The 12573-nt window shown below is 33.5% G+C and overlaps 1 protein-coding gene across 1 annotated transcript; it reads right to left on the reverse strand.

The window, feature by feature from the left end:
• Window positions 1–352: 352 nt before the first annotated feature.
• LOC131633393 (S-adenosyl-L-methionine:benzoic acid/salicylic acid carboxyl methyltransferase 3-like) lies at window positions 353–1872 on the reverse strand. The gene is made up of 3 exons (XM_058904106.1): window positions 1358–1872; window positions 1005–1259; window positions 353–917 (listed from the first exon to the last, which is right to left on the reverse strand). Exons 1-3 carry the CDS (start codon window positions 1835–1837, stop codon window positions 585–587), a joined length of 1068 nt encoding a protein of 355 aa, XP_058760089.1. The 5' UTR covers window positions 1838–1872; the 3' UTR covers window positions 353–584.
• Between the last annotated feature and the right edge of the window lie 10701 nt (window positions 1873–12573).

Genomic DNA, 12573 nt, shown 5'->3' on the forward strand with positions numbered 1-12573 from the left:
TTGGGTGTGTGACCATGGACTCATAAGGATAAGAGAAGGTGAAGAGTGGTTGTTGATGTGAATCGGAAATGATGTGGTGTTGTTGGTATGGAATGAAGGTTGGAAATGGAAGATTTATGGATGGGTAATAACATGTGTGATATTGGTTTTCGGATGGAGGAATGAAGGTGTTGTGTTGTTGTTGATATGGAATGTAGCAAGAATATGCCATAGAAGAGGTTGAGTGCAAGAATGAAAGCACCAATTGTTAGGATGCTAAACCTAAACCCTAACAAACTAAGAAAAAACTGTAAAATAAAAGAGACAAATAAAACTAAGAAAAATAAAGTTCATTTCTTTTCATTCATATTTCAAATGTGTCAAAGACACTACATTATATAACCTCCATAATGGATAATAAAACTAAAAGCCCAAATACAATTAAAGCCCAATACTAATAATAATAATACTAATAATAATAATAATAATAATAATAATAATAATAATACTAATAATAATACTAAGAATAATAATAATAATAATATATTACTCTATAAAATTTGAAATTCATTTAGAAAATATTAACCAAAAACAAAATGATTTGCTCACGGTTTTCTAGTCAATGTTATGGTAAGATTTGTGATCTTAGTTCTTTCTTTGGATATTCCAGCTTTTAATATTTTTCTAAAACGCTCAAATATCTCTTTCGTGACACTTTCACCAAAATGACTTATAAGCAGCGGTTCAAATACCGCCCTCGTGCTTTTTACCATTGATTCAGACATATCAGATTCAAGAGCATGTCCAATTACTTCTGAAACTTCCAATTGATTGATGGAAAATGATCCTTCACTCAGAACTTCCAATTTCACTTCAGATGGAGATGGATAGTAGTTTGGAATGTTAAATGTATTCAGTTTCTCTTCTTCTATAATTCCCTGCAACACAAATTGCATAATTTATATTAATATTATCAAACTAATGCCTTCAATGTTAAATAATGGATTAAGATATATATTATTTACCTGTATGACCATATCATTAATAGCTTTAGACAAAAGCTCCCAACCGTAAGAAGACCCTTTGCTTAATAGATTTTCATTTTCTCTTCCTAAAAGTGTTAGAATCATGCAACCTCCTTCAACTATTTCTTGAGCACGACACTTGAGAAAAAGAGAGAAATCTATATGAAATTGTTCGTAATAAGCCTCGAGAACATTTGATGGGCTTGTGTTCGTGATATAAATATTGCCCTTATTATTATCTACACCTCGAGGAACCTATTTAAATACAAACAAAAATTATTTATATTGGATTGGAGTGAAAAAGTTGATTAAGTAGTAATGTAGAAAAAGAGTGATAATTAACATAAACAAACCTTAGACAGCCAATGAAGGCTGTATGAAGAATGGACAAAATGCAAACTCTTGTTAGGAAAAATTCTACCATAAAAGGAACCTGGAACACCAGAGAAGTAGCAAGGACCTATTTCAATTTTTATTTCATCGCGTAGTTTTTCTTTGAATGTGTCAAGAGATTTGAATATGCTGTTGAAGTCATTTCCCGATAAATCGTTCAAAAAAACCTTATATTCTGGAGATTGATGATTCAACTCTTGACAAAGTTTTTCAACAACCTTAATAATTTCTGAGGTCACCAACAAAGTGTTTGGTCCCGAAGAGCAACCCAAATCTGCAATAGCGAAACTTCTAGGGGACAAGCTGCAATATAGATTTGTTATAGCTTTAACTCTGGAAGATGTTGCCAAAGAAATAGCCTCTCTCTGAATTAAGGAGTTGTCTGCATAGCTTGCTTCTTCCACGTCTCCATTCATGTGTAGTACTTGTGTTAAATCCATTCTTGTTTCTGTTATCTTTCTTAGTTTGTGTTTGATAAATAATGCAAATGCGTTTAAGTAGAGGCCACTGCAGACAAATTATATAGATGAATAATGTATGTTTGATAACGTGAAAGCAAAGTGAATTTTAATAAAAAATGTTATCTATCTATCTATAGCGCGTTCTTCTGAATATAAGTCAATAAAAGCTAGCTGAGTTTACATAGTTGCGAAAAATATTAATTTCCTATTCTTAATGAAAACCCAAAAACCATGTTTTATTTTTTTGTCTGACATATGTTTGTTTATATATATCAATCACATGGACTTACATTTTAGAATCTTACGTAAAAAACTAAACCTGGCACTTATTATTTTAGAAATAGTTTAAAAATCTGAACCAGTCGTATATATACTTTTTATTTTAGAAATGGAGAAAAAAAAAGTATTTTTGTTGGTTTAAAAATTGTTTTGAGTAGATTATTAGGAAACACAGAATGACTCAATACCCAATTTTCTCAAACAACCAAAAGCGAATCGTGATAATTAATTAGCATTGTTTTGGAGTGCTTGTGGTTTTGGTTTTTGTGGTAGTTTGATTTGTTGATGATGGTGTTGTTCACTTGTGATCTAACTTGTTCTTTTTGGAGTGCAATTTTTAGAGGTTGGATTTTGTTTCTAGTTTTTGTCTTATAGTCGGTGTTTTGTTATGTTATGTTAGTTGTTTTCTGTATATTCATCGTCGTTTTTCTTTTTATTTTATTGCGGTTTCATCTTGTGCTATCTGATTTTTCTACTTTAATGGAAATATAGTCTTCAAAACTTTTGTTAACAAAAATTTGTTGATTTAATCTTACATTTCAATTTTTGGAAAAAAAAAAATAAGCATAGGCATATAAAACTTCATTGAATTTAAGCTTATTTTAATGGATTATGATGTAATATGTCTTAATAGGCATATAAAGAAACATATTTTGACACTGATAGATTTTCAGCTTTTTTCACGGACCCGTTCGTTAATGAACCATATCTTGAGCCTGTTAAGATTTTGACAAATATGATTTTCTCTTATTTATTGTAACACAAGTCGCAGAATGTAAAAGTTCCAAGAGAGAAATAAATTATATAAATTTCTAGGATTATATTATTGGGGTTTGACAGGCTATTAGAGTTTATCAAAGAAATTTGGGAAACACTTTAAACACTTCGAATTTGTTGATTTTTATATTAAGTTTGAGAAATTTGAAAATATTTGGGTAGAAAATAGGATTTAGTTTGGGAACTTCAAAGGCTATTTTCTTGTAACTTATATTATATCTTTTAATAACTTTTGAAGTATAGTGAATCAGAGAGGTGTTCTCTCCCTAAAATATAAACATTTTCCTTAAATTGATCCTTACGAATGTACATGATTAGTGATAAGATGATTACCTCTTATGGTGATTAACCAATGATGCAGAGTCTAGAGATCGATCACGAGCTCTGAATGAACTACAATACTTATACCAAGTCTATGATACCCCAATTTTTTACCATGAGATACCACCTCATTTTGCATTAAGCACTAAGAGTTTGATCATCATTATCATTATACATAATCATTCATGCATCATTTGCTAACCAAAAATATACAAAATATGGGGTTTGCTTGTTGCTTGTTGTTGAAAGTATTTTTGGGTAAATATTTTCGGTAATATATCGTATCCACAAGGATTGGTTAATATCACTGCCGTTCTATAGTTGTTTATTTTGAGTTAGGAAAATTGAGTTGGTTTGTTTTATGATTCTAATAATATCAAAAGTAAAAAATAAATTAAAAGCGAGTAATGAACTGTTGTTAACGATTATAGAGATATGTTGAACCTTAGGCACTAGTACAAAAATGTTAATTTACACCCGTTTTTTATTAAATTTACACCCATTATTTTTAATAAAAATCGGGTGTATATCCACCGGGTGAGAAATGTCTAACGAATTTACACCCGTTAAAAACGGGTGTAAATACGTTCTTAATTACTCCCCATTTTAAAAATATCGGGTGTAAATACGTTCTACGTTACACCCTATTTTAACAAAAATCGGGTGTAATTGGGCATAATTACGTTTTTAATTACACCCTATTTTAATAAAAATCGGGTGTAGATACGTTCTTAATTACACCCTATTTTAATAAAAATTGGATGTAATTGCGTTCTTAATTACACTCAGTTTTAAAAAAAAATCGAGTGTAAATACGTTCTTAATTACACCCCATTTTTATTTTTATAAAAATCAAGTATAGATATATGTTCTTAATTACACCCTATTTTTATAAAAATCAGGTGTTAATACGCCATTTATGAATGAACAATTATAATATATTTAAATCTATTTACACCCTATTTCATATACACCATTTAGTTATATTTCATTTTCAGTCATAATATTGCAAATACTATAAAATCATACACATAAAAATCATATTTTAACTAAGTCAAAATATTTTTAATATTAAAAAAAAATATACAAAATCATATACAGTCATAATATTTCAAGTATTATAAAATCATACACATAAAAATTATATTTTAACTAAGTCATAACACTTTCTTCATATATAATTTTACGCCATGCTTGACGGTTAGCTTCGGTGTTCTCTAGTCCAATTGAATTCAACCGCTTTCCACATGTAGCATTGGATTCATCCATGGCCAAAATACCACGCCCTGGAAAATGCACATCCTGCAGTTCCTCAGAGAATACATGAGCCTGGAAAATCACCAAGCACATAGAGAAATTTAGATGGAGAATGTTTCATCCAATAAAGCATAAAAAAAAACTTAAAAAGAATATTTCAATATTAAGATACTTAGATGGAGCTCTTCCAAAAAGCAGTGCTTCCTGTGCATAAGCCTAATACCGAAAACTGAAATCAATAGATTACTTATTTATCTGTCAAACTTCATTTAATAAAGTCATTATCCTTTGTGTTATATAACAGGAGGTTTATTAAAAAGTGACCTTTCAGAATAACATATAGATTACTTGTAGTACATATGAAGTACATCTGTCTATTTTTTAAGTTGTGACAAAATTAGAAACCATAAAGATCTATAAATTGCAATATATCAAGTAGCAGGACCTATAATATAGACTATACCGTTAAACTGAAATCACTGAATCTACTACCAACATGGTGCTAACCATTCATAAACAGTGCTATAAGTTTTTAAAACTGAACTCACTAAATCTACTACCAACATGGTGCTAACCTTTCATAAACAGTGCTATAAGTTTTTAAAACTGAAATCAAAAAGACTGTATGACTACATACCTGAAAATTAATAAAATCTACAAGAGTATTGCAACCTAAGATCCGCACTTCATCTGCTCGAGTTTGCTCAAAAAGAGTCCGAATTATCCCTAATAAACTACTGGCAAATAGTGGTATGCAGATTCAGAAGCATTTATTGTTATGAGAAGTTATTATAGCAGTAATATTGTTTGATTTTAAGAATAAATAGGGAATAGTTATGGAGTGGCTTTGGGCAGGAGAGACCAAGCTCACGGGTTCTAGGAATGGATATACCAAGACTCTTGAATTTCTTGGATATGAACTGATTTATATATATATATATATATATATATATATATATATATATATATATATATATATATATATATATATATATATATATATATATATATATATATATATATATATATATTCAATCATTGCTGGTGTGTTAAATTTGTATTAAAAATATAAAATGCTGTTCTTGACAAATTCTGCAGAGGACTGTTCTATCACTTTTGTTTTCTTTTCTTTAATTCATTCACTATATCTACCAGTTTCTATCAGAATGCTACCAGGAGGTCCTGGACATGAAACTCGTAAATGCTCATAAATTTCAAAAAGGCATCAGCAATGTAATACTCTAATGATTACGACATTTGAATCTTAATATTTGGAAGATAAATCCTGCCCTTAGAATCCCTTTGTGTTTCAACAAGCTCAATTGGGATCAAACAGCAAATCAGTTCAAGGAACTATGCACTTAACTTATAAGGCAAAAAACTTACATCTGCTTCTTACATGACTACATTAATTTTCTGTATATGCACAAGATAACTTTCACTGAACCAAAGCTTTCATTACGCAAATCCTTGTAACATCTTTGCTCCAAGTTCTCTGCAATCTGCCAATGTAAAACACCACATAAACTCAGCACATGTAAGAGATCAAATTCAATACTAAAAGTGAAAAGAAAAAGAAAAAACAGAGTTAAATTGATCCAATAGAGTTTTTTTAAATTTAATACATGCCAAAACTGAAATTAGGTGAAAAATATACCGATAATAAAGTCATTATCCTTTGTGCTATATAACAGGAGGTTTATTAAAAAGTGACCTTTCAGAATAACATATATATTTTGGCCTTCAAGTGTGCATGTCATAATGCCAACAGCCCGTATAGCAAGGCAAGATATTTCACTGATTTTGAGGTTTTATCAAATTGTAATTTTTTTTCAAATAAAGGTAATATTTTACACAATCATTGACTATATCCCTTAACAGGGAAGACTTTTGTTGTTATATTTTGCTATACCCGACAAGGATATTATAGCCATGTATTGAGCAGAAGATATAAGCATTGCCTGATTCTAGATAAATTATCCAAAGGTAGTTCATTGACCTTGGAAGTATCTCCCAAACCCGCATGTAGTATTAAACAAGAGAATACATGACAGCGTATTATAGGATCAACTCATCAATCATGTAGCCGACCCATCTAGTAGAAAAAGGCTTGAGTGATGTAATTGTTGTAGTCTTAAATAAGATTTCAAACAAAAGTTTCTGAAAATTTAAATTTTAAGAAACTAACCATTTGATTCCATTGGTTGACAACGACAAGAGGAAATGATTTCGTCATGGGATTCCTTGACCTGGCCAGCTATTTGGGAGGAATAACGACATACATGTGCCATGGAACTATCTGAAATGCAAGAAGCAACATAACCTGAACTTCATTTGTACGATTCTGAATATGAACTGTCAGAAACTAAAGAACATTTGAAGTCTGAAGTTCCTGTCTCTGTTATATTAGGCCTTTTGCATGATGCAGATGATACAACGGGTGAAAATTCAGTTGGTATACCATTATCACCCTTATCAACAGGTGAAACTTCAGCTGGTATACCATTATCACCCTTATACATGATTTCCTGCAGATTACAAACCTAAAGGGAAAAATCAACAAAATGCTCAGGCCAATGTTGTTAGAGATGGATTGAAATATCTTGAAGGATTAGCCAAATGAACAATTCTAATAAACAGTGATGAAGCGTCAATATGGATACAACCTTACCCAGTGGAGCAGAAACCATCCCCCGTGAACGTCTAGGACATCCGAGCACCAGTGCCCAATAATTTCTTTGTAGGATTCTCTTTTCCGTGCCAATCTATTTAAGACCAAACGGTAGCACGCGAGTTAAAAAATGAAATCAATATACCAATTACAGGTCTATGAGATCAGATTGCATATATTGTAACAATTTGAATAATAATAAATATAAATATGAATAATGGACCCATAATCGATAAACCACGGAAACAGACCTTAGAAGCTCGAAGACCATGGCATAGAATAACAATATCTTTGGTTCCAACAAAATAGAGGAAAAAGAATATCGTTTCATAACTTTTACCGAACACTTGGTGAACATAGCGCTAAATGACAAATTTTGCATCAATTCTCCATCAATTCATCAATCACAACTTGCAACAACAACAAATAACAACACAACAACAAGTATGGTTGATTGAACGGAAACCGCAACGGCAAGAGTGGAGCCGCAGTGTGCGTCTGTTTGAGGTATGGTGTGGAGGAGGATGGCCATGGCCACTGTATACGGTATGAATTTATTCAGGAAGATGGAATAGAATCTTTCCTCAAAAGAGGTTGTTGAGCTTCATCGTTCCTGCACAATCAAATTAAGGAGTTTAGCACTGAAGCTAACTCGTGGCAAGGAGCATAACTCAAAGTTGGAATCTTATACGGAACCGCTATACCTCGAGAGGGTTCGGGGGTTTGAGTATCTGAGGAATGGAACAACGAAGGTGGTGACTGTGGTTCAGATAGTGTGGTGGAATAGGACGGTGGCGATGGTTCCAGAAATGATGGATTGACGGCGGAATCAGACGGTGGTGGCAGTTCGGGTTGTGACGAGGTGATGGAATCAGAGGGTGGAGGTGTTTCGGGTTGTGAAGAATGATTCATGTTGGATGTGGAATTGGGATTTGAAACATTTGGAGTTGACATGGTGAAATTAGGGTTCAATGAAAGGAGAAAGAGAAATACAAATATTAACTCATACTATTTTACAAATTAAAATTAAAATTTTTTACCTTTCTTATTTACGCCCGTTATTGAAAAAAAAAGGAGTAATAAACACTTGATTATAATATTTTTATTAATTTACACCCGTTTTTAAAAAATAGGGTGTCCATGGTTACTTGTCAATACTAAAAATTGAGACTTTATATACGAATTTGCCATCTTATGTCTTATTTACACCCGTTTTTAGTATAATGGGTGTAAATTTATAAATTGTATTGTCTTTTTTGCACTAGTGAGGGTTCATCAACCTATTCCTATACAATTATCAATTAATTCACAATTGAACAATCTTTTGAATCATTATCTTCACTTATCCTCAAATAAGATTCCATGTCTGCAAATCAAATTAGAAAACTTTTACCGGTACGAGACTCGATCTCTCCAAATATCAATAACGATAACAATAATTAAGAACGATAATTATGAAAACTCAATCCCAATTCCATCTCTGCAAATTGGTATTGAATCAATATAGTAACCTAGGGCAAAAGTTAAGTCCTTTCTTTCGATCAAAGATTCAACGATAATTTAAGAATAAAAACAAGATTACTTATTGATAATGAATTCAAACAATTGTTCACAGGAATTAATTAATGGTATTGTATATTCATAGGTTAACTACTACCTTAGATTCAACACGAGGGGTTTAGCTCTCCATAGACATGAAGAACACACAAAGATTAATGGAAGAATTCATCTTCATCAAAGGAATGTCTTCGCTTGATAGAGAATTGGTCTTCAATTGATGATTGTGGCTGCACCTTCAGATTGCTCTCCTAATTTCGCTCTTCCCAAAGTTATTTTTCTCTTGGAAGCTAGGGCTTTTAAATAGAAGTTTTGGGCTTTTAACGCCGAGGCCGCGGCGCGGCATCGGACTGGCGCGACGCGCTTCAAAACAGAGATATTTTCGCGGCGCGCTCTAGAAACTCTCGCGGCGCGCCCTTTGCAATTTCCATCTTTTTCTTCTGCCTTTGAGACTTTCAGCTCTCTTTCCTCCTCATGTTCTTCTCAAGCTTCAATTCAGCTCTAAACCTGCAACAATAACACCCACAAGTGATTCGATTTGCTTTACGCACGAACTAAACTTGTTCAGTTCAATTCTTAATAAAAACCTATGGATTTATCACATTTTGCATTAGTTTGGAGACTAAATTACTTCTATTAACACATGAATTTACCATTAATTTACTCCTAACAAACTCTCGCCAACTTAGAGTTTTGTTTGTCCCTAAACAAAATTACTTACCTCCAGCAAAGTTTACCGACAATCATGCAACAAGTTTTTTAAAAAGTTTTTCTCAAGTGGTTCAATCCAATAACTAAGTCAAATACTCCTCTTCTACCTGCAAACTCAGAATATACACATGAAACAAACTTTGAAAGCAAATTACCTCCAGAAGTTCAAAACACTACACAATTGTACTTGAACCAGCACTAATCACTCTCATCAGAAAATATGATGACTCAAAGAGGGGTTAAACACTCATCCAAACAATTAAATCAACAAAAATCCATATCATACGTTCACCAAATTGCTAGCATCAAGTACTGTGGAATCTGAGAATCAGAAGGTCTTTCTAGGGTTGTAATGCGGTTTAGATTCAAAGAAAAGAAGATAATCAAGGGTTGTTCCTAATCTAGGGAAGCATCCAAATCATAACTCATTCCTTCTTCTCTATAACTTTAATTCTCTCATCCGTTCATCTTTTTCCATTCGTAGCTTGGTTTTTCTTTTTCACTCTTTTTTTTTCAACAACCGTTATATTCAAACGTTGTTCTTTTTCCATAAAATTTTTTTTTCAGGCTACGACTTCTTTAATCTTTTCACCAATTACCACATGTACTTACTCTTCTTTTGAATGTGACTCTCCCCAACTTGGAGATCAACCTGTATTCAGATTATATGAATGCTCCCCTACTTTCTAAAAAGGGTCAAAGAGAAAACACATCACCAAATTTTATGGTTGATGATCCAGAACAAAACTTTTTATTGAGATCAAAACTCACCAGGTATTTTCCTTGGTGCATATTATGATGTTTATCTTGACCTCAGGCTCAAAGAATGGTTAGCAAAAGATCACACTCTCACAGAAGAAATTAAGTTGCATGTTTAGAATAGGCTAAAAGAACTCTCAGATTCAAACAATTGCCTAAATCACTTTCACAGATTTCCACAGACGATGCAACAACCGGTTTAGCATGATACAAACACGTCAAAATAATTGATGGTCTCCTGCATATAGTAAACAATGGAAAGCTTTCCTCACAATGGTTAAGGCTAAGCTGATCCAATAAACAATGTACCATAAAGAACTTCTGACAGTATTTACTAACACCTTAAGTTTCATTGCACACATTAAGAGTTTGAGTTTGAAAATTCATACCTGCTTTGTTACTTATTGAAAAAGAGAGTGAAACTGAAAAAAATTTGAACATAACATTCACTTACTACCACTTTCATACATGTTGCTTCATTGTTGATACTTCGCTTGAGATTCTCGTTTTGTTATGGGACTACTTACTCTAACTGGGAGCAAATAACAAACATAAAAGTATAAAATTGAAAAATGCAAAAGAGTAAATCCACCCCCAAACTTGAACTAAACATTGACCTCAATGTTTCGTAACAAGCCCGAGAGGGTTGACTCACAAAGGGTATTGCAATATCAATTGCCTCTTCCTAGCTTTCACCAGAAAGGTTCCCTTATTATTTCCTGAAATAAAAATAAACAAAACAAAATAAAACATTAGAAGTGTGGGTTACCTCCCACGAAGTGCTTCGTTTAACGTCGCATGGCTCGACGGTTCATGCTTTCAAGGAACTAAAAATGGTGCATGTTGCTCCCCTCCCCCGAAGAAATCTTTTAACCGTTTTCCATTAACGGTTCTCCTCTCTTTTGTCAGTGGATTCTCTACCATAATGGCACCGTGGTCGCATATATCTTTTACTATCAGTGGTCCAGACCATTTTGTTGTTGCTTTACCCGAGAGACATCTTAGTTTTGAGTTGCACAGGAGTACCTCTTGTCCAACTTGGAAGTAGCTCGGAGGTTGATTTTTGTCTTCCTTGGTTGATCCCTTAGTTGTATCGATTTGGAAGATATCACTCTTGTTCTTAAGATGCTTCTTGGCCTTGAACAGAGTAAACTTTACCTCTTCATCTTGCACCCTTATTTTCATGATCCCTTCATCCAGATCAATCATCATCCGGGCGGTTTTCATGAATGGCCTTCCTAGAATCACAGGTACCTCATGATCTTCTTCCATGTCAACAACCACAAAGTCTACCGGGAAAAAGAATTTGTCTACTTTAATTAGCAGATCCTGAATCACTCCATAGGGTGAAGTGATAGACTTGTCGGCCAATTGTAAAGTCATACTAGTGGGCTTCATCACAATATTCCCTAGCTTCTTGACAATGGATAAAGGGATTAGGTTGATGCTCGACCCCAGATCAATTAATCCATCGCCAGTGAAATTACCTCCAATATTTAATGGTAAGGTTACTCGCCCCGGATCGGATTCCTTTCTTGGAGTAGTTCTTTGGATTATAGCACTACATTGAGCATCAAGCACCACAGTTTCTTCATCTGTGCATCCCTTTTTCTTTGTGAGCATGTTCTTCATAAATTTAGCATATTTAGGCATTTGCTCTAATGCTTCGGCAAATGGTATGTTTATGTGGAGTTGTTTGAAGATGCTAATAAGCCTGGTATATTGCCTGGCATTGTCCTTCTTTGACGGAGCGTGGGGGTATGGTAGATGTTGGCTTGGTATCACATGATCTAATTTCTTTTTCTTAGAACTTCTTCTTTTCTCTGTCATCCCTCTTTTTTTCTTGGTCTCATCTATTTCTCCTTCAACATCTTTGCTCATGGTGCTCACTATGATTTCATTCTCCTCATCTTCCGCAGCCTGATTATTATCCTCTTTCTCGGTATCATTGATTTCAACTTCTTTCTCAGCGCCTTTCTGACTGGTTCTAGTCACCACTGCGTTACAATGCTCTTTAGGATTATCTTGAGTGTTGGCGGAGAATGTTGCATTTGATTGAGTGGCTGCAATTTGTTTAGCCAGTTGCCCTACTTGAGTTTCCAGATTTTTAATTGCAGCTTCCTGGTTCTTCTGATTTGTCATTGACATCTGCATGAATTGATTCATGGTCTCTTCTAACTTAGATTGTCCTCCTTGTTGTTGTGGTGGCGGTTGAGTGTATGGTTGAAAAGTTTGTTGTTGATACCCTTGATTGTTGGGTCTTTGGTGATATCCTTGGTTGTTATTCCTTGGCGGATAATTCTGTTGATATGGCTGATTTTGGTATTGATTCTGCCTTGGTCCTTGAGTGTTGTTCATGTAGTTTACTTCTTCTTCTAGGACT

This window comes from Vicia villosa, unplaced genomic scaffold (genome assembly GCF_029867415.1).
Source record: "Vicia villosa cultivar HV-30 ecotype Madison, WI unplaced genomic scaffold, Vvil1.0 ctg.001122F_1_1, whole genome shotgun sequence".
NCBI lineage: Eukaryota > Viridiplantae > Streptophyta > Magnoliopsida > Fabales > Fabaceae > Vicia > Vicia villosa.

Excerpts from the sequence above, each read along its gene's own strand:
- LOC131633393 (XM_058904106.1), bottom strand. The coding sequence starts at position 1,837 with ATGGATTTAACACAAGTACTACACATGAATGGAGACGTGGAAGAAGCA. Across the intron at positions 1,260-1,357 it reads GCCTTCATTGGCTGTCTAAG|GTTCCTCGAGGTGTAGATAA; the intron begins GTTTGTTTATGT and ends GTATTTAAATAG. Across the intron at positions 918-1,004 it reads TTAATGATATGGTCATACAG|GGAATTATAGAAGAAGAGAA; the intron begins GTAAATAATATA and ends TTTGTGTTGCAG.